The sequence below is a fragment of the Phalangium opilio genome, unplaced genomic scaffold (genome assembly GCF_054372755.1).
Source record: "Phalangium opilio isolate 3A_F unplaced genomic scaffold, DU_Popi_V2 ptg000082l_1, whole genome shotgun sequence".
Taxonomy (NCBI): domain Eukaryota; kingdom Metazoa; phylum Arthropoda; class Arachnida; order Opiliones; family Phalangiidae; genus Phalangium; species Phalangium opilio.
The window spans coordinates 341,281-363,420 of record NW_028324189.1 but is presented as its reverse complement, the minus strand read 5'-3'; the positions used below and the strand labels follow the sequence as shown (position 1 = coordinate 363,420).

At 36.0% G+C, this 22,140-nt stretch overlaps 3 protein-coding genes across 3 annotated transcripts in view; 1 reads left to right on the top strand and 2 right to left on the bottom strand.

Annotated features, from left to right (window-relative positions):
* Positions 1–9,373: 9,373 nt before the first annotated feature.
* LOC149650672 (uncharacterized) lies at positions 9,374–10,662 on the bottom strand. The gene is made up of 2 exons (XM_089847169.1): positions 9,961–10,662; positions 9,374–9,885 (listed from the first exon to the last, which is right to left on the bottom strand). The coding sequence occupies exons 1-2, from the start codon at positions 10,529–10,531 to the stop codon at positions 9,374–9,376; spliced, it is 1,083 nt and encodes a 360-aa protein (XP_089703295.1). The 5' UTR covers positions 10,532–10,662.
* Positions 10,663–10,992: 330 nt separating this feature from the next.
* Tet (Ten-Eleven Translocation (TET) family protein) overlaps positions 10,993–22,140 on the top strand; it is a 74,975-nt gene continuing 63,827 nt past the window's right edge. The window contains exon 1 of the mRNA XM_089847268.1: positions 10,993–11,105. The gene's annotated coding sequence lies outside the window, so the exon portion shown is untranslated. The remainder of the gene's footprint in view (positions 11,106–22,140) is intronic.
* LOC149650671 (dynein regulatory complex subunit 4-like) lies at positions 11,151–18,708 on the bottom strand. Its single transcript, XM_089847064.1, has 7 exons — positions 18,577–18,708; positions 18,292–18,393; positions 14,825–15,229; positions 14,201–14,461; positions 13,867–14,034; positions 13,539–13,625; positions 11,151–11,580 (listed from the first exon to the last, which is right to left on the bottom strand). Exons 1-7 carry the CDS (start codon positions 18,577–18,579, stop codon positions 11,350–11,352), a joined length of 1,257 nt encoding a protein of 418 aa, XP_089703190.1. The 5' UTR covers positions 18,580–18,708; the 3' UTR covers positions 11,151–11,349.

Genomic DNA, 22,140 nt, shown 5'->3' with positions numbered 1-22,140 from the left:
AGAGCAATTATATTTAATGGCTTTCGCTTTCGCTTTGTTATCTGGCCAAATCCGCAAGCTCCGCCCACTTATACACCGACCGAGGCTCTTTTTAAAATGGACTGTATACATAAGACTCTTCTTCTGGCGTTTGATTAATGAACGAAACAAAAGGTCTCTCTGCGAAAATTATCAAAATCTTTTATTTTTTAAAAAAGGTATAAACGCGAGTTCAAGAGGCCAGCCCCTTTCGTCTTCACGGTTTTTGTATCGCGGAATTAAACAGACATAAAGGGTTATAATGTTAGGGTATTAATTTTAAATTCGAGGTCGTGAATTTATTTTGGTTACGCATGAAGTGTGCTTGAAGAAAACCCATTCAATTTAACTCAGTTCATGTTTCTAGTTATTATCACCGGGTTCAAGTATCTCGTTTATTTGTTCCCCTGGACACGAGTTATCACAATATATTTGCCCCATATAAATATACAATGTTTGTATCGAGAAAAAAACGTAAAGTGCGCAATATTGCAACTATGATACGCTTCCTTACTTTTCGGAAGCCCTTAAAACCCAGATTTTTCTTTTTTTTTTCTTTTAGTCAATTTGTTTTCAATGTTGAGTTTTGTCCTTGCTCCTTCAAGCAGCTCGCTTGTTTATCTAGATTCTGTCGACTCAAATCAATCTTCCCCCGATTTTTTGAAGGCAAAAATATTGGCTTTCTAAAATGTATAAGAGAAAAACTGGATAAGCTTCCGTTACCGGCAAAGTATTTGCCAAGAGAGAGTGAGAGTGGGAAGTAGTAGCAACAACACGCTTTGATACCGCGCCCTAACGCGTGCGGAACTTTGGCCCAAATCCAATTAGATTTTGATGCTGGAAAACGAATTTTATCTGTCTAAAAATATTCAAAATTTTCAACTGTGACGGAAAAATGATTTCTCGCTGACAAGTGTTCCAAAAATGTGCAGCGGATATTGTGTAACGGGGTCGTTGTCTGCGAGTTAAGTTGTATCATCAACCTACTTAACTGGTTACTCAAACACCGTGTCATATGCGAAGCCCAGCGACAGTTTTAGATACTTTTATTAAGTTTTAGATTGGTTTATATTTGTCCCATCGTAATGACCATTAATTTATAATTGAGCTCATTACAGGGTCTTCCAAAATGGGCTATTATCCATCCGTAAACAGACTAATCATAACCTCTTTAGGGTGTTCATTGTGGCAAAATGTCTCATAGAAGTTACATTTTCGACTGAAGGTTGATATCAAATGGAACGATACCATAATTATCCTTTAAGCTCAAAATTATAAAATAATTTTTGTCTTGGTATTGAATCTTTTTCTTGCCTGCAGTATAATCCCCTTTTACATATTAGTAAAAAAAATATCGATTTTGGGGAGTTTAGTTCGAGGTAATTTGCGGCACACCCAAGTATATGCAACTACAACGTTTTCCGATCGTAAAAGTCAAAAGACTATTTACAAGAAATGGTTAATAGCTGTGTTTTATTTTTGGCAATAGTTGTAAAATGTCAACACACATACATACGAGGAGTTTTAAACCTCAAAAACTTGAGGTGTTTTTTTCTCTTTTTTCTTTTCAAATCTTACATAACTTCTTCAATAATTTCGTGTATTTTTTTTTCTCTTTCGACTCATGCATGCCATAACGAAACCCTTAAAACTCACTAACATATTTCCGAGTGACGAAATGAACTTCTATCTCACGGTGTGCATCAACTGCAATACGACAGTATGTCCAGGAACGATATTTATCGAACTGCGCGCCTCTGGTCCTTAAGGTTATGAAAATAAAGAAGAAACGATTCTCTTCGTACGTGTCGTGAATTTTTATATACTTTTTTGATGCACCACTTTGCACGCGAGATGAAGATAGATCGGTTGTTAAAGAATCGATAAAAATTTTTCGCTTTTCTAAAAATATGTTCGCTTAAAAATATGAAAATGAAGAGAGGGACCGTTCCGCTCACGTGATCTCTGAAAACAGGGACTTGTACCAGGAATGCATAAGAATGGGAATCATTGTCTGTTATAAATTAAGGGGTAGAAAATCGGTACACAATGATTCTTATTGGCTGTATGTATTCTTTCTTGTATGTACTTCACTCGGTTTATACTTACTCTGAATGAGAAGGGATTTACAAGGGGAAAAATCCCTCAAAATCAAAATATGTCGCTAGGATTAAATTCTAGTTATCCTGGCTTAAAAGGGAGTTTAATCCTTTAAAAAATGTGTTGTTTTTTATATTTCTTTGGGTCGCTTGTTTTTCTGGTACAAGTACATGTAAGGCTGACTAATCTTTAAGCACCATACGCCATATCGAAAGGATACAGCGGTTTGCGTTCAAACTATGATAAAGTGCATCAATAAACGTATCTATATTTTTATTTACAAACCAAATTTGTTTCGCGTAATAATCAATACCTACATTCTAATCTCTTTACATACAAACATAGACCTATTTTATATAAATATAGCGCCAGTATCCACCCCGGCTTTATTCACTGTACCAATTTTAAGAGATAGAAGCTGACGCGTTATTTGCGTTAAATTAGTCCATCAGTCCGCATTGAGTGCATGCTTACCTGCGCGAAAATATTTCGTTACATACGACCAGAAGGGGATAATAGAAGAAGTATGACACTCTGTATCCTCTAACATGATTCTTCTTTGTTTGCTCTCTTGCTCCTCAAACTTCAGATGAGCATCGGACCCGGCTAAGGTGAATTCTATAACTGTTTGGTATTTACTAAATCCTCGGCAATAGTTAAGATGAGGGAACTATTTATCGGTTTAGTAACCTTACTACGAATGTAAAATGATGTTGGGAAGAATCGTGTTACAATTACCCCGGTAGCTTTGTGGCAGTACACTTCTCTCGGAGAGAAGTATTATACACTTCTGATAGGACCCGTATTCCCAAATCATATTTTTGACTGATTTCAGCGAAAATGGAAGGAAAAAAATCTATTTGCGGAAGAAATACGTGAAAGACGAATAGCAGTGAGTAAGCATGAAGGTATATATATAGTTAAGCTAGAAGCCGGATTGGATGAAGTACCTACCTCTAAACATACACTTACTTGGTTCAATATAAAAATCAGTTCCGCTCTCTCTTCCTGAAAAAAAAACTTCGCGTGATCTCTTAACCCGAAGGATCTTACTTCCTCTCTTCTTCCATTCGGCTTTATAACAGTTTTTAAGCTTTACCCCTTTAGAGTCTCCGTTATAACGGATATAATGTAAATTGGTTTGTTGGTGAATAAGCCTACGAAAAACACATCTCTCGTGTTTATGTTACAACGATGTTATAATTCGGAAATAAATTAACGCACTACTTCCGTTTATAAAAATAAATAGCGTTACAGTATTATATAATCAATGTGAAAGATTAAAATAGCCAAGAATAAAGGAAACAGTCTAAAGATGCAGCCACGCAGTCTCTCTCGAATTCCAGACATTTCTTAAGGCTATATCAGTCGTACAATTAATTTAAGAGAATTTAAAGAGCGTGGAGTGCCTTGTTTCTACATTCTTCTTTGTTTTGAATTCTCTCGTGTAATCTTTTCAGACTTTATTTTAATGAAAATGTAGGCCTAGGTTTTAAGAGAACGTTCTGATATAATTTCTCTGAATTTCTTTAATCAATTCCCTATGGTGATCGTTTCGAGATAAGAAACATCTCTCGTTAATTGGGTTACAACTTTTTTTAATATTATAATTGGTCTTAATTTTAATTAACTCAAGCCGACTTAATCACTAAATTATTTTCTAAATTCCTGGTTAATGTACAAACAATAATACTTAATCGTAATTAGTAAATTATTTATTAATTTTAGGCACCACTGCTAAAAATTAATTGAGGGTAATTAAGTTAGTAAATTGCTCTGGTAATATACAGGGTGTTTTTGAAAGGTCTATCAGAAAGTAAGGGAATTTTCTTTGGGATATTTGAATCGAAAATGAATGCTCTATGACCTTTTGACCTAAGGGTCATCAGTTATCCTTAAAGTGTTTCACGGATGACCGCTTAATTAAATTAGAAATCGTTGTCGTTCAGTTTCTTAATTAACTTAAGGGGTCATAAAACGGTGACCCTTAGGTCAAAACGTCATAGAGCATTCATATTCGACTAGAAATCTCCCAAAGAACATCCCCTTTATTTTTGACAGAGCTTTTTGAAACACCCTGACATTAAAATATCTACTTATTTTACATTTTACTTTTTAAACCGATCAAAGACTACGGTGAAGAGCAAACTTGCCTCTTAGCATCATCTTCATCTTGTTTTTCTCGCTGAACTCGAGCTGTGATCTCGTGCGGTGCGCGGCACTTTCGTTTTCTAGAGAAGCGTGCTAGAAGAGCTTAAAACACGCTTGGGTCGAGTAGACCAAAAAAAAAGAGAGATTCCCTTCACCGAAAGAAAACAGAGCAATCTTTCAAAAATCAGTTATGCTTTTTATTTCTCCATATCTTTCGCTCTTCGAAGAGATAAATTTATCTCAATGCAACGACGGGAAATCAAAAGTTAGAAATAGGAATGAATGAAAAAAAAAAATAAAAATTTGCGGGTCGTATTGCAATCAGGGTTGGGTACACGCTGCGGGTTTTTGAGATCAGATTCTTAACTCGTTCGAAAGAAAAAAGGAGGCAGTTGCCACTAGAGATCAAGATAGAAGTTAGGGATGCAGAAATAATTTATTTTTTAACTCTCTTTCAAGGGAGCACGTGTGTTTCTTACATATTTTTGTCATTGCCTCGAAAGGGATGAAAAAGAAAAAAAAATTAACAAGATTGGCAAGTTAATTTAAAACCCCCTAGAAACGTGAGAGGGATGATACGTAGAATTAGTTTAGGTTTGGTTAAGGTGTTCCAATCGGTCGAAGTTTTCATAATTCTATGGCTAGATATATTAGAAAAAGCGTAGATAATTATATACTAAATATCGTAAATGACTTAATTCCGATTTAGTTAATGTGGACTAATTACTACCGGCCATCCAGCCATTCTTATCATTCGAATAAACCTTACTATTTTTATGATGTCAGAATTGAAAAACCATTTTTTTTTTCTGATACCAGTATTGCCGTGGAACTTAATTTTAAATCCCCCGTATGGCTTATGATTAAGAGAGGCTTAAGATCGGAGAAGAAGAAACGACGAAGGGTGGGAAAAACGGGAGAGTTGATTACTACCGCCATGCACCTGTTTAAACTAATGGGATGTTTCCGAAACTTCGACATGACTAGAAAAAACTCCTCGGGAGTCTTTCTCCACTCCGCTCCGAGATGGAGAGAGAAAAAAAATAACAAGAAACGCAAAATTAATGCTTTCCTAATATCCGTGCGTGTAGTGCCAAATATTTCTAGGTAAATCTCCAATGATTGTAAGGTTGCTGTTCTCAGATGATGTATACCTTAGCAAAGGTTAAAGGTCAATTATGTCTTCTGCTTTCCAAGAATAACCCTTTGCGTTGTGATATTTGTAAAATCATTTGCGAACAGCCTCACAAACGTAAACTTACGAACCTACAAAATCTTCTAAAGGAAACAGAAACGTGAAAAGGAGAAAAAAAATCCAGGAATCTCTAAGTTCGAGATTCCGCCAAATAGGCTATGAGCCAAATATGACAGTTAGGGTTGGCTTTCAATTTTTTTTTTATATTTTGAACGCGAGTTGCGTTCGAATTCGACGTTAATAAACGTCATCTTGCTGAAGTATAATTAGGGAAATATATAACAAGGAGCTTCTTTAAATTATACCTCGGATGTCACGTGAACTTGCAAAACTTGGAAAGGTATAACACGGCAATTGGGTCGAGAAAGTTGTAACTCCACTTTTATTACTAAGTTATAGTTATATCTTTGAGGAGCTATTGCAGTTTTAATCTGAAGCTAATCACTGTTGAAAATATGAGGGTACAATTGACGAAATTCAAATTTTACAATTATACTGACCAGTGCAGTTAGATTTGTTACGTTATCAAAGTTACGCAATAAATTTTGATTATTTAAATCGATTATGTGATAATCTCGGTCCCATTTCCATTAAATATTACGTATGAAAGCGCCCTAACTTTCTCTTTATTGTCAATCGAACACGAATGAAAAAATGTTTGGCTCTTGAAGCGAATAACAATTAATGAATCAGTCTGTCAACCATATAATAGCTTCTTTCGCCGTTGTCTTTCTAAGTTACTTCTTTTTTGAAATCAGGTATAGGTCTCCGACTTAAGAGAGTTTTCTTTTGTCTAAGAAGAACGTGAGATAAATGAGCGTTTATATTTCCTCTCAGATTGATGTAGTGTGGCTCGCGTGTCGCCAGCTGCCTGCCTGCTATTCGCTAGATAGTAAACGTCGCTCCATGCAGCTTCCGAAGCTTGTTCTGAAGAGACGATAAAACATTTGAGCATAGAGGTGGCCTTTGTCACACAGCATGCGCGGCGCTCTCAATTTTTATGCTCCTATATAATGATCGTCATCGGCTTTCGTTAACTCTGTTTTAACACTCTTAACGATAAAGATCTTTAGCCGTTTAAAAGAGTAACCAAAATCCTACGTAAAACACTCCTAATCTTTATCTTATATCACGAAATTTTATACTAATTTCTTCGGGTTCTTATAATAGCAAATGGACATTTGCAACCTACTTGCCGGATTTTAAAGGTAAAGTTCAGGTAGCATAATATTATACCTTCAAAGAACTTCCTTTTTCGTAATATAAAAGGAATTAAATATTAAAAAAAATAAATGATATCTTATTTCAAAATAATAATAAACCCCTTTTCGTGATTGAGTCAAATATCTTTTACAAAACGCTTTCCTATTATTTTCCTTTATTTCCTGATTTCCGTATGTACTTTACGATGTATTAAGGAACCAATTTCCTTAGTTAAACAATATTTTCTTAAGAGGGGTGAGGCATCTAAACATCTCTTTGAATAATTCCTATTCCAAAACGTTCAAGAATTATTTTTTTAAGCAACTTTCCAATCCCTCCGTTACAACAGTCGATTCTTTGTGTCGCACACTTTGAAAAAAAAAAAAAAAAAAAAAGAAAGAAAGAAAGAGAGAGACCCAAGAAGTAAAGAAGAAAAAAACTTATCGAGTTTTCATTAGATAGATCGATATTCTTACATAATTGAGAATTTGGGTGGAAACCTTGGTATGTTTCACCTGTCAACTATGCCGGAAAAACTCGTACATTTTCCATTACATCTGAGCCTCTAGTCTCTTGATCTTGTTTTGCTCTCTCTCTCTCTTTCTCTCTCTCTTTCCCTCTCTCTCTCTCTCTCTCTCTCTCTCTCTCTCTCTCTCTCTCTCTTTCCCTCTCTCTCTCTCCTTTGTTCGTTTCGTAACCAAACCAATAATTCCGGAGCTTCGATTGGAATTTTTTTTTATCCTTATGTTTGCGAAAACGAATTGAAAGTAAATTTTTTGTACATTTGTCGTTGGATGCAACTTGAAACTGCGCTTTTCAAATACTTTGAAATTTCCATTTTAAAAGAAAATGGAATGGAAAGGACAATATGTATTGACAGAAGTATATAATACTTAGAGAAGTGTATCACAAAGCAGCCGGGGTAATTGTAACGTGATTCTTAACTCCCAACATCATTTTACATTTGGAGCAATGCCCATCTAAAGTTTGATGAGCGGGAGAGCAAATAAAAAGGCTTGGCCTGGGAATAATCGTGTTACATAACTAAGGTATTAAGAGCATACAAAGTGTCATCCTTCTTCAATTATTCCCTTCTGGTATTGAGAAAATCGAAACCACGAAGAAAGAAACAAGAGAAAGTGTAGTAAGAGATGTTTCTTGTCTCCTGTTTATCTTTCTCGGGCTCAAAGTCTGGTTGCATGAAATACTCTAAAAATTGAAGCGATTTCAGATTGGATTTTCTATACCGCTAAAGTGCCATAGTTAAGATAAAGGCGTATAAATTTTAGATTTTTCAGGTCGGTGACTTCCGCTTTATATATATCGGTTTATTCCCGGAAAATCGTATCAGTAAGATTTTAAAAGCCAATTTTTCTTGCCAATCTTGAAGCAATCTCTTTCCTATAGAGAAATTCTAATCCCCCAGACTCTGAAAGTAAAGTTTAACGATATAGGCCTAATACTTCAAAAGTAAGAGTTGAATTTCAAAGATTGCCTAACGCCTTAGAGCGAAGGAATCAAGTTCGGTAACGTTGGTTTGATTGCGACACACGGCTCTCTCTTAGTTGCAATCCGAGGTTACTTACTGTTGGTCGCGGGGACCTTTACCCGCTGCTTTGACGCTGTGGGCCAATACGTTCCTCGTTAGAAATATCTGTTGATCAGCTGTCTTATCCATTGGACCTAGATGGGCCTTCAAAACCCCATATATTTATATTAGGATATACAGGGGACCACATAATGCTGTTAAGACGCCTTCAGGTGATCCATGGGCTACCACAAGACCACCATATTGAGGTCCAGCTTGTGTCACTTGAAGTCCAACCGTAAACCAGCTTTTAAGACACCGTATTATGGTAGTACGCCACGACTCCCAGTTACGTTTTCTTACATATTACTATTACTTTATTTATGTTAACGCAAATTACCCCAAAATGAAGTTCTAAGAAAGAGCGAGAGTGAATCCATTTCTTAAAGGGTATCGAAAAGCCTCGGAAGTAATAGAAAAATGACCCAGTTTTTCCTCGGCAAAAGATGATGTTTAAAAATATGAGAACGTGGGTTGTGTAACTGAAAGAGATGCCGGAAGGGAGGTGGTAGCCAACGTATTGCTCTTAAAATAGAAAACCAAAAAAAAAAAGAAAGAACCGCCTTCGAATTTCTGAAGACGCGCGCTCCGGTCTTCGAGAAAGGAATGAATGTTTGGTGAAGTCCCGTAACCCGATACGAAAACAGCGCGTCGAGTGTTTGGGGTCTCGCTAGCGGAAAACTCTCCGAGTGCTGAAGGCGAAACGAAAAAGTATTCCAGAAAAAATCGCTATACCAATCCCCAGTAGACATATCCTAAGATTACGAAAAGTATGGAACCAGGGACTTGAGATAAAAACGAGTTTCATCGAAGAAAGAGAAGTCTTTTTCCCTCAATAGATACTTTAGGCGGAGTCAGAAATGTCTTTTACTCGTAGATAAGATCCTATTTACTATTCCATGATGCTTTTATGGGTTTTACCACGATGATTTTATTCATATAAGATGCTTATATTCGGGCTTTGAAAACAGCATTAGAAACTTTAGGTAAATAAAAGAAATGTAACGAAAGTTGTAAATTAAGCATTTAATTTATCAGTCATACAAAACTAAAAATATCATAAAAATAAATTATAGGCAAGCAATATTTTTTAAAAATAATCAAAAAGTAAATATTTTTTACTGTTTGTCTTCAACAAACAAATTGGTCCGTTCTTTACATGATCTCGATTTGGTGTTCTTAGCTATCGGTGATTGTTCGACTGGGCTTTTCAGTTCTGGTAAGAAGCGCACTTTTCTGGAACAAAGGGTCTTTTTGGGCGTTGAACAGTCGTAACCGGAAGTGGACTTAAAAAATATACTCCTCGCTTCCAATTGGTCGACTGAATTTTCATTAATTTCTTCTTCGTCTGTTAGGGTAACGTTTACGTATCCACTTCGGTCTGGAAACGACATGTCTTTCACGTAAAAATGAGGGGATTTAATTGGTTCTAAACGTCGTCGTTTAGGGGATCTTTCATTCAAATCTTTGTTTAGTCCAACCATCATTTTGACATCTTCTTCAATTAATTTGAATCTTTCCTGGGCAATTATTAGCTCCTCCTTAGCGAATTGAAATTCTCGTAGTTTACCATTCAAATTTTTATTATTTCCAATGTCACGCTTGGAAATTTCGCTTCGAGATAAGTTACCTTAATTTGAAATATACATATATAATTCACTCACCAATATGATGCGCTATTTTTCCCTTTAATGCTTCAACTTACTTTTTAGGTTTAATGTTGCATTTAGTATTTGTATTTCCCTATCCAACTGGTTCCGTTCTTGAATAACATTTTCCATGAAGCTCTTGGTCTTAAAGTAGTCCATCATTAATGTCTCCATGATTTCCCTTACGTTATCTAATTGCTTCTTCAAGTAATCATTTTCCGAAGAAATTTCTCCCAATTCTTTTTCGAGTCGTTCGCATTTCTTAGCGAGGAAGGACTCGTTCTCGGACTCGAGTGTCCTCTTTCCGGCTTGCGTGTCCCATTTTTGTTCCCCCATCATGATCCTCTTCTTCGCGCTGATTCTCCTTTCCATGGCGTCCAAAAGGTTGAAGAGCTCTTCGCAAGTGTCGTCGTAAATGACCCCTTCACCGCTGCTCCCGATGTCGTCAAGTATTAAAGACCTAATTCGCGGAGAACGAAGCGGTTGTACTTGACCATTTTCCGCTAAAACCAGATCTTGAAGAGGTTTAATTCTTTTCCACGTGGGTGACTTGGTGGCAGCGTGTTTCCGTTTTGTCTTTTCGGCCGATCGATTGGCCGTCGTTATCTCCGCCGCCGGGCTGGACATTGACGTAATAAGGTTTCGAAACCTTAAGCCCTCTTCCGATGGCGATGCCGTCTCGATTTTGAAGTCCTAGATGTTTTAAAGAGAAAATAAACTGTTAGGAACGCGTTGCATTTTGCCACCATGGTGGTTTCGCTGGCAAAGCATCACGAACATATCCTTACTTCGGATGACATATATTTTGAATTGCGTTTATTTTCGAGTAAATAATAAATAAATTATTTGACGAACGCCGTACATTGGTTTACCCGTTTCCAATTTCAAAGTGCATATTTTATTAAATTATATTTTAATATTTATTTTTTTTACTTAAATAAATGTAATTAAATAGAGAGGTTATTACTAAGTTTTTTAGATTTCGTTACATTATATTGAAAACGTCAGTGTATAAGCCTACCAATATCGACGAATATTTTTTTAATTTAAACATTTTTTTCATGAACTTCGTACCTTTTTATTTTCAGTTGCTCAATTGCTGCAGCTGTTTTTAAACACAGACTCAGAGGTTGCCTTAAGACGGGCTAAATTTAGTTCAACGTGATGGTCCAAGCGTCCAGTTAAAACTTAAGCCTAAAAAGTAAGTACAATTCAATATTTACGACAAAAATTACGTAAAAATGTAGTGATGCAATATAATATTTATTATAATTCAATTCTGAATTATAAGGGAAATACAAAATTTAAAAATATCAAAAATAATCCACGATTTCTGGTTCTCGCGTGTATAACTTCGGACCTTTAACGAGGTTACACACGACATCTCGTAATATAAGTTTCTCGGGTCTAGCGCAATTGTATATAGTGTATGAATTTATTCGCGATTAAGGTAGCTGTGGGTCGCGGGAAGTAGCGGGACCATCAGGTTGACCCTCCTTTTGGTCGGTAGCTCTCTTCCGCTCAACCGGTTGCGTTAAATCGATGTCCTCCTTCATCAGATGGTCAATTGTCCGAAGTTTCTTTTCGGCGAGTAGGGCGGAAAGGCCGCATCTTTGCTGGACCTCCTGAATAGCCATTGAAAAATGATCGTGCATCGAAGCGCGTTCTCTTTCCAGCTGCTCACGGAAAACCCAAATAAATACATCTTGTTAATAATTTAGATAATCAATCAGTACGAATTCGTACAGCTTTGAATGTTTATAACACGTATTGAAAGAGTTGGAAAGGTTAAAGGGTTAGAATTAGCAAAAATCAACAATTTTAAAATTAAATCATTTGGCTTCTATCTGAAAGAAGAAATATACTGGTTCCACTTTTCAAGCCTACTGACTGAAATTTTCCCTTAACTATTCAATTAGTTGAATTTCGCTCTCCCCTGATGACGTAACTATCCAAAAAAGAACGTGTCCCTACCCCTTTGAGGGAGCCGTTTAATATTTTGAACGTGCATTGGAATAAATCTTCACTGATTTCGCGCCCAAATTTCAGTTGAAGGATTGAATTAAAAAAAGGGGCTAAAAACGCGAGTATCGTTATAATAATAGGTCAAATTTAATCCAGAAGAAATTTTGGGACAGTAATTAGTTTCCTTGCAAATACACGTACTACCCATATAAGTGAATTTAGAAGGGGAAAAAAGATGCCACGAAAAGCAAACTGGCTCAAATTTTCCCCAATTTCTATTCATCGACGCTATTGCATTGATGTTATGAAAAGGTTTGACGCTTTTAAAGGACTCTGTTTTTGAGATAAAAGCCGTCAGAAATGAGGTGACTTTTCGATTTAACCACACAAAACCCGTGAAGTATGTCCCCGTGAATACCAATACCATTGGGGAGGAATTTTGTTAGAGCTCCATTGAACTGAGAATTGAATAGAACCGAATTTAAACGATCCCCTAGAGGAAAACCGTTCCAAAAAATCTTTATACCAAAATTTCGCCAAATTAATGGGAAGAAAAGGAGCGATTTCTTCGTTCAATAGCTTTTGATGAAACCCTTTTGACGAAAATATCGTATAAAATTACTCTTTCAGTTTCCAAACTGGGGTTCTCCGTAATTCTATCGTATTGAAAGGGGACCTTACTTTGTGTACATCCTCAATATAAAACCGTGTTTTTCCCTTTTTTTTTTTTTAAGAAAGCTTTTGATGGGCTGCGATTATAATGGGGGACAAGAATCAAATTCTTTTCGAACCACATTTTAAAGGGGTATGTTTGTCTTTTAATCTTGGATTTTTCTTAATAAGTGCTAATAAGATGGCGGCAAATTGAACCCCAAAAAGCCATAAGGCCCGTCTATAGAATAAATGGAACCAACACCCTAAATTTTAGAGAAGTCGGTTGAAATGCGCAATAAACGTTATTCCATAAAGATGGTTTCAGTTACATTTCGGGTCGCCATTTTTCAAGATGGCGGCGGATTGGAAAATATTTTTTACTGCGTGCCTAGTACTTTATTAGTAAAGTCCCTGCAAAAAATCAGCCTTCTACTTTAAGCGGTTCGGGCTGGGCCTTGATTTTAATGAAGCTAAAACTTTCGTGTACGTTTTGCCAAGTGTTAGTGTCCCTTTAAAATTAATTTCTTTGAAAATCTATCACTTTCGAGATTGAATGAAACATCCTAGATTTTGGGGGGGGGAGGACATTTGTCCGAACCATTGTTAATAATTCAATAAGGCTTCCGAATTAAAAAGAAATTTTTGCCTTTTTAAAGTAAAAATGCCTTACAGCCTGAGCCTGAAAGCCTGAAAAGGGAACAAAAGAAACACTAAGGCTGTTGCGCTCGCTTTAGAAAAAAAATAATAAAAGTTTGTTGGAATTTTATGAACCTAATTCTGGCATCGTTCTTGGCCTATATAAATTCCGAAAAGATTTTTTTTTTTAAACTTTTAGCGTAGAAGATTTAATTATCTCTGAACCCTTTCAATTTTGATGTTATATTCTAGTCATAAAGGATATTGCGCATTCCAGTATTAAGGCGGTGTTTGCTACGGTAATTGTTGATCGCGAATATGTTGACGAAGGAATTATCATTTAAATTGTGTTTGGTTTAGCTTCTTTTAAGATACGTACTTTTAAGCATTTTTCAGTAAGGATTTCGTTCTCTACTCTCAGAGCTTTCAATTCCTTTTTCCAGGATTTAGCAGCTTGCTTTGTGCTCTGAAAGATTTTTAAATTTAGAGAATTTGCGTAAATTAGGAATTAATCGATTTGAAACTCAATTATAAAACTACTGCTTTAGAAATTGGTTTTAAAACTGCTACTACATCGATTGCCTGCCCTAATAGCTACCCTAGATCTCGCTCAATCAGATAATAAACCTTATGCCACGTCTATAAATATCATGGCCCTTCGTATTTACGGCGTAGCTCATGATCATAATCGTTCGTAACATTCTTACCTCAAGTATATTTTGATCCCTTTGATAATTTGCCAGTTTGTGTTTCAAACTTGATAATTCTTCCCTGGCTTCTTGAAGTGGAATTTTCAACTCTGAATTTTCGTTGCTTAATTTCTCGACTGTTTTCTCGAGTCTGTCCTCTTTTATTCTCATACTAGCTATCTCGTCCTGAAAATTTAATTTAATTTTGTAGATAGAAACATGATTCTAATTGATATTTTCATTATTTTAAACGCTCTTTTGATTATTAAAAAAAAATAAACAAATTGTAGCCCGGAGTAACCCTTTAATATATAAAATATATAATCAAATAAGAAGACCAATGGGAGCTTACTTTCATCGTGTTAATAAGCGCCAAATTATTCTCGGTAATATCCTTGTAATACGACTTAAGTTCGGAAACAGTTTTGTTATGGTTAGATAATGTTTCCCGCAATTGTCTGTTCTTTCGTTCTTCAAGCTCTTGCAACTCCATTTTTCCTCTGAGATGATTTTCGCGACGAATTACGGTCAATTTCTCTTCGTACTGCTTGCTAATGTCTTCCACTTTCTTCTCCATTCTCTTCAAGCAATCCGAGAGGTTTTTTTCGTGTTCCTATAGAAATAATTGGATATCTTCATTAATGTCCTCTGTCGTTATTAATCAATTTAGAGTCGGAAATCTCTACCACACCCCTAGCTGAACATTCGATTTCACAAAAAAAAACTGCTCGCCAGCTGTCTGTATTGTTCAAAATGGGAACAGAAACTGCACTGATATTTGGACAAACGAAAACAAGACAGATATGTCATATCTTTCTCTGTACTGAGAATTTCACGCGGATCTTAATAAGTGTTGTCTGCCTGGTTTGTTTGTTCATTACAAGTACCATTTCAATTGGTATATAGCGAAAAACGAGTGTTTCTTTACACGGTAACGGTGAAGAGAGGGAAATAGAAATAGATGATGAAGGCTTACTATCTTTAGATCTCTCATTTTGGCCATATTTGCCAGCTCTTGTTCTTTTAATTGAATCCGGAGTTCTTTGGACTCGTTAAAGTATCCTTGGCCTTGCGCCCTTTCCTTGTTTTCTCCTTTGGTAAGCGCCATTTGGTGATCGGCAGCGACTTGGGCCAACCGCTGTTGCTGCTCGTAGAGAAGATGCTTCACTTTCTGTTTGCCAAGGGTTATTTCCGCTTGATGCTTTTCTTCAGCTTCGGCTATCTCAATCTCTTTCTTCAGAAGATCAGTTTCGCGATTGGCCAAGTCGCTTTTAACGATATCGTAAAAGGAACTGACTCGATCTCTTTCGATTTGAAAATAGTTTCTTTCTTCTCGTTCCAACTCTAATTCCTCGCGTAGACGGAGAACGTGTTCTTCTAACTATTAATTTAATACAAAATATATCAACCAAAAAATAGTCATTCTTTAATGAAATCACTTTTATGAACGTGATATCATTAATCATACCTTTATTAAAAAAAAAAGACTGGACGATCTATTCTTCTAAATGATCGATTCTTAACCTAAGTCTTTAAACCCCAAGCTGCAGGGCCAATCTGTATAATTAGTTTTCAAAGTATATCCTAACCCTTATGCATTTTTTAAATCGCTTTCTTTAAGCTTCATTGATGATTTTGTACCACTTAAAACCAACTAAGCTAATTAGGAAAAGTATAACCATGGTTTAACTATCCATCATTTACTTTATGATTTCAAGAAAATATATTCGTTCCTGCATGGAGAAGCCATTTAAATCATGTTTGAAATAATTCAATCTGAACGTAAATAGACCAGATATTTAGTAATTGAATTGAAGTATTTTCACACGGCAATTTTAAAAATTAAAACAAGGAGTATCGTACTAGGAAACGAAACCCTAGTCATACGGCCAGCTAATTTTCTATTTAAACATATTATTGAAAGTCCTTTTTTCGTTCAACAAGTTAAATTTCCCTTGTTTCTTTTCATGGAGGTATTTTATGAGATATTGAGGATTTGAGAAATAATTTTTTCCCCAAGAGGAAACTGATATATCTAAGAAGTTTGATAGACCCGTAACTCTCATAGGCGTATATAGAGAAAAACTTTGGGGAAAATAAAACGGATTTGCGGAAGAAAACCCCTCGTGCTGGTATTTCGTCAGAAAATAAAACTGTATAGGTAGGCCTATATTGCGGAATTGAAAAAAAAACGAAATAGGAATAGATTCTTTCAGTTTTTGCCATGTTAAACTTTTTTCCTATCTATTCAGGGAATATCCTACTTCTGGTCAAAATTATGGTTGCCCCCCTTATCCCGAGGCTCGATAGCCAAAGCCCTGAAGCTTTATGGTAGCCCATGTTGTGTTGGCATAGATTCTGTTTTTCATTCCTCCCTCCCCCATCGCTTCAGGAATCTATAAACTGAAATCCAAATACGAAAGAAGCACTCTGCTATGCTTAAGAGCTTATAAGAAGCCGTCTCGCATCCGTGAACGTTACCGTAACGTAACAGTGTTCTATAAAAAAAATATGGATGTCTTTTAAAAGTTTTCAAAGATTTAGACTATATCTTCTTTTCCTTCGACGTATGAGCCTTCTATAGAAGAAGTTTATTTCGCCAAAGTAATATTACAGAGATGGTATCAGATATTTCAAGAATGTTTATTGTAATACCATAGAAAATAATGTTTGTTATTGATACCGGATTCCTTCAACTTCGAATATTTTAACTTGCCATTTTTTGGGGCCTATCTGCTTGAACTAAAGGGGAGGAGCTATAGAAACCGTCACCCCTGACGTCACACCTAACACATAGAACTCAAGTGACATTGACGTAGCCATTGACATAGCCATTAACCTATCCGAACCGAACCCAAATGTAAATGCAAGTTCCCTTGGCGTCGTGTGAACGAGTCTAACCAATGAAACGTGAGGAAGGATGAACTGGCTGTTTAACAAAGTTTTAAGCCCATCCCCTTACATTCAATCAGATATTAGTATCATGGCGTCTTAATTATTCCAAGTGGAAGAAATGTATGCAATCTTGTTGGTACGGATATGTTTTTTTATTGAACTATAACCCAAGTCCTAAGCTTCTTCTCATGATATGTTTTATGGGTTTTTACCAGGTCTAAAATTTTAGTTAAGTTCTTTATTTGCTAGAGAAAAATAATTAATAGTTCACCTTAATAATTATTGGCAGAAGCTCAAGTTACTCGAGTATACTTTTAGAGTAACTTAAAAGGCGAAGTGTTTCACCTGCTGAGCACCAGTGCTCCGAGAGAATCCCGGTAATAAATCATACGAGGATCATTAAACATTACACCAAAAACGGGAGATATGTCATCTTTTACGCCAAAAACCACACGGCACTCCGTCCATATACCTTCATTCGGGTCATCGTTACTTTGAAAGATAATCTTTCTGTATCAACTAAACCCTGGTATTAGTTTTATACAGGGTGTTTCTGATAAGTCAGATAATGGAAGACTTATAAGATACACCCTGTAAAGGGATAGTGGTGTATAAAAGGATCATCAAATTTTGAATTGAAATACATTTTTTGAAAAAGAAAGGACTTCCTAAAATTCTTATTTATTTATTTATTTATTTCGAACTGAGGGATCGGGTCGCTAAGCCAAGTCGGCTTGTGTGCAACCCCCCAAAAGCATAAGGTACATCATTGCTTATATAAGTTTCTCTCAAATTTTCTAAAATTACTTTTAGTAATCTTATTTTAGTCGAACCTAAAATCTACTATCCCTTTATTTCTTGACCACCAATTTTTGTCACCCATATTGGATGGAACCTTTTATTATAAATCAATCCGAACCTTAGCTCAATACGAAATTTTGAGTACTTGGTCGGTATTTGGCAGGGATGGGGGGAAGGGGTGTTAACTTCGATGATGGTCTTGTACAATTCGATTAAGGCTTTAGGTTCCCCGAGGGAATTTGACCAACGCTTTATTTTTATATCTCTGTATTGGTTTGTAGTGAAAGACCAAGAGAACCGATCTCCAGGGATGAGAAGAAAACCCAATCAATAAAAAAGTTTGCAAACAAGAGAATCGAGGCGATTTAAATCAGAATATGTTGGGTTCAAATAGGTAGTTTTGGTATAGTAGTATAAGACTACAGTGTAGTGGTTTTCCTACTGGTTCTCACCGTTAGAAAATAGAATTAAGACGTCAAGTTATGAGGAGTTCTCAATTGAGCCCAGCCCACAAAAACCCGCTTAGAAAATAATATCAGACATATGGGGGCATAGCTGTATATATTCCTAATATAGTATGTACATATTTTTAAGCGTAAAATCAAGGATAGTTAAGCATGGAGTGTAAATAGAAGAATAGTGTTTGAACACACCTAGGGAATCTACCTGGGCTGACCACCCATGAGTTATCAGAACAATACCTTATAAACACCAATAGAGTTCAAAGTAACAAGGTAAAAATCTTACCTGATCCTTGGTCATTTCACTTAGCGGAATGCCATCAACCAGAACCGTTTTTCGGCTATAACGTCGTCCCGCTTTCTTCGCTGTCTTTTTCTTCTTTGGAGGCTGTGATGTAAAGAAAGAATGAGGACGTTAAAGAAACCCTAATGACCAAAAGATTACATATCCCGGGAAAAGTAAAAAACCGTTAGATTCTCGGGAACCCTCTTCATTTTGTCACCTTAACCGTTTTTTATCAAAAACAATGGATTTTCGTCGTGTTCTTTTTATGTCATAAAGATTTCTTACCATTTTTGAGAATGATGTCTAATATCTAATAAGATGTTAGAGTATGGTATGTTTTATTGGAAAAATGCTTGAATATTTTTTGTTCTTCCGGATTGGTTTCCATGGAGACAAAGATTCAAACAGGAAACTAACTTCCCCCCAAGAGAGTGATATTGGTGGTAAAGCTATGGCCATCTGTCGCTGCCGATTAACGAATTTTATGTCTTTATGTGGGTTATATAGTTAATTGGTTTGGGTTCATTTGTTTCATATTAATTTGATCAAATGCAATGTAGGCTTCTTCGTGTTATGCTCTGGTATATATTTAAATTTTCGCATTGTAAAATTTACTGTAGATGTCGGCAGTGTTGCGTTTATTTTTAAAGCATGATCTAATTGCAATCTTGCCAATAGTGTGCAATGAAAGGGGCTAGTGAAATATATAATTAGTCCATTAAATTCGCATCGGTTTTTTTGAAATTGTTAATGAACATTTTGCTTCGGTATGGATTAAACTGTCTGCACCCACCTATAACTGGGAGGTGAACCAAAATTGCGTATACTCTTTGAGTGGCTTGGGAAAACCGACCTTAATTCTGATATTATCAGTTGGGACCTTTAGTTTTGAACACAACAACATAAATATAAAAATCAAAATATTTTATATATATTTTGATTTGATATATATATATTTTATATATAGAGGAAACATCCCTGCATCGTATTATTTCGTTTCAAATTTGATATAACATCGATTAGTTTTGCCAAAAAAAATCTCTAAAACAATCCTCTCTAAATATAATCAAAATATCACGACAGCATAATGTAGAGTAAGTTTAACCTTTCTGAATTTTAAATTAGTTTAAACTTAATTTCCAGAAAAAAATACAAAATTACTTATGACTTTTCCCGCTAGATAACAGCATCGGCATTACCCGCTCAATCTAATCCATACACTCTTGCTATTGATTTTGAGTGGAGGGAATTTTGCGCGTGGAAAAGGGGAGGGAGGGGGGTGGCAGGCCATTCGGTAACGTGTATGTACATTAGCCCAAGATAAATTAAGTCCAAATTAAAATTTATCGTATTATTATTGATTGGCGCGAAGCGAATCTACAACATCCAAGCTTCTCGAAATTAAACTAGAATATTGATCATAGTGAGTTATCTCTCACGAGTATCGTCAAATTTCATTTTGAAACATTGTTTATCAACCTTGGTACACGCGCCTAACTAAATATTAGACGAAGCCAGGGATGCGTTAATGATTAATGTACGTTAGAATTTAAATTTAATCGTAATTAGTTGATAAGTTTGACTGCTTTCAAATTAGGAGAATTATACGAAGCTAATTTAGGATTATGTAAATAGTTTACAAATAGAATAAGAAGTAGTGTTAGTTAATAATTAATGATTTTGTATTTTTACACGCTGTTTATTGTTAAGATTGCATTTTAATTGACCATTGTTTATTTTTGAGAATTTAATAAAAAAATTGTGTAGCCAACTTTAAGGGGCTGTAGGAATAATGCATTTTCTATGAGCCCCTGTAGAAGTGTTTAACCCGCAATGCTTCCGTGTATATATTTTTTCAATAGCTTAATTCTACCTTATTTTTTTTTCTTCCCCATCACTTCTAGAGTCATACAGAGCATTATAGAAGGAAACTACTAGAGCCTAGTAGAATAATTCTATCCCATGGAAATTAAGCTAAAATTAAATTATTTGAAATTTGTCAAAGTAGAATGTAAATTTCAGAAAAGTGTTTTATTTGAATTTTAATATTTTAACGCGCGTAATGTAGTAGAATTTCGTGTCAAGAATATGTGGAGAATATCCGTTGATAAATATGGCAGCCGTGCATAATCCAAAGGAGCTTTTAATCTTCATTTGTGAAATTCTGCATTTTCGAGAAAATGGAAGAGTGTAAGACGTTTTGGGTCGCTCGTATATGTCCTTAGAATTTATTCATAAATTGCATTTCGCCTTCGAATTTAATCTCATTGGGTACCTAAGCCGTTTAAGACGTAATTAAATTGGGCCACTCGGTCTCTCTCGGATGCTGAGGCGAATTCGGATCTTGGGGAAGGATTTTGGTGATGGTGTGTAATGTAGGGTTAGCGTGCTGTCCTGTTCGGAAACGGGATTAAGCCTTAACGTTGTGCAGAAGCGGAATTTTATAAGGAGAGAGGATAGGCATGGCCACGGTGTAACTATATCATCGGTTTAATTCTTTCCCCGTGACATGTCACGAGCGAAAATTATTAAAAACCGCGTAACGATGGTGGGCACGTGGCGGGAAAAATCGTTGCTACGCGGGACCGGCCCCACTATTAAAGGCAAGGGGAAGTATCGAACGCGAGGAGCTCCGAGGCACGTGGTTGCTTAGTTACCAAATTGAGCGCAATTTGAAAGGAAAAGAGGGTGACGTCATCAAAGCTGCCATGTCATCTCCCGCTCTCCTATATTCCCAACCAACGTCGATCTACACTAAGTCTAATCCTAGACTTTAGGGGCCCAACCAAACGTGATGGACACCCTCGGTTACGATGCAAAATCGAGTTAGTAGGACCCGAGATCTTGTTTTCCAGGTTTTAGCGGATCAATAAACGGCAATCTTTACTACGCAGGCGTATAGCAGTTTGACCCCCTTTCTCAACCATTTCCCCTCTCAGCAATCCATAAGTCTACGCGACGTAGTAGGGCAAAGACCCACTTACGTCCTACTAGGGGGGGGGGAAGCCAAAGAAAAAGCCCCCTCTCCCGTTGAAAATAAAAACGAGCCTGGGTTTTTTGGTGAAATTTATAAATAAAATATTCAAGTTCAAGACTATTTCACCGTAGTAGTAATGGATTTTCTTTTTCTCTTTCTCTCTCTCTCTCTCTCTTTCTGTCGCGAGGCGCTCTTCTGGAATATTTTTGCAAATTCTAGTCCTTTAATTATTTAGGCTTACGAGAACAAACCCGGGCCCGAACGGATGTTCGTTTCGTAAATGAAGGGCAGAAAACGATTAAGCGAATTGATTTTATTATTAATGAATGAATGCTTCGAATTAATTATTTAAAATATATAGGTGGTTGCTGCCCGGAATAATTTAGGTCTCCCCAAAAATATAGTTATGTATAAAAGCCGGAATAATTTCGGGAATAGGTTCACGGATACGGTCGATTGAAAATGTGCTTTATTTCGATTGTACTATGCATGTTTGGTTTGTTGTTCCGAGGAAGACATTTTGTTTCTGGGTTTGCGGTCGAGGTCAGGATTACCGCCATACTTCTAAGCAAAACTAGCTGAATTTTTAAGCGAAAAAAATATTTCAGAGATCCTATAATTTCTATATAATCCTATAATTATGAAAGGATCCTTAAAATCCTATATTTTTTATTTTCTTCCATCAATTATCCTGAACTTTTACACCTATAGTTCTTTGGAGAAGTTCCTATTAAATTGTGGAGTTTCATTTGTACAGGAATTTAGTTACATGTTTTCAAAGTTCTAAAAAAAAGCCAAATACTTTTAGTGAAGCTTGTGTATACAGGGTGTTCCTGAAAGGTCTATAAGAAATTAAGGAGAGTGTTCTTTGG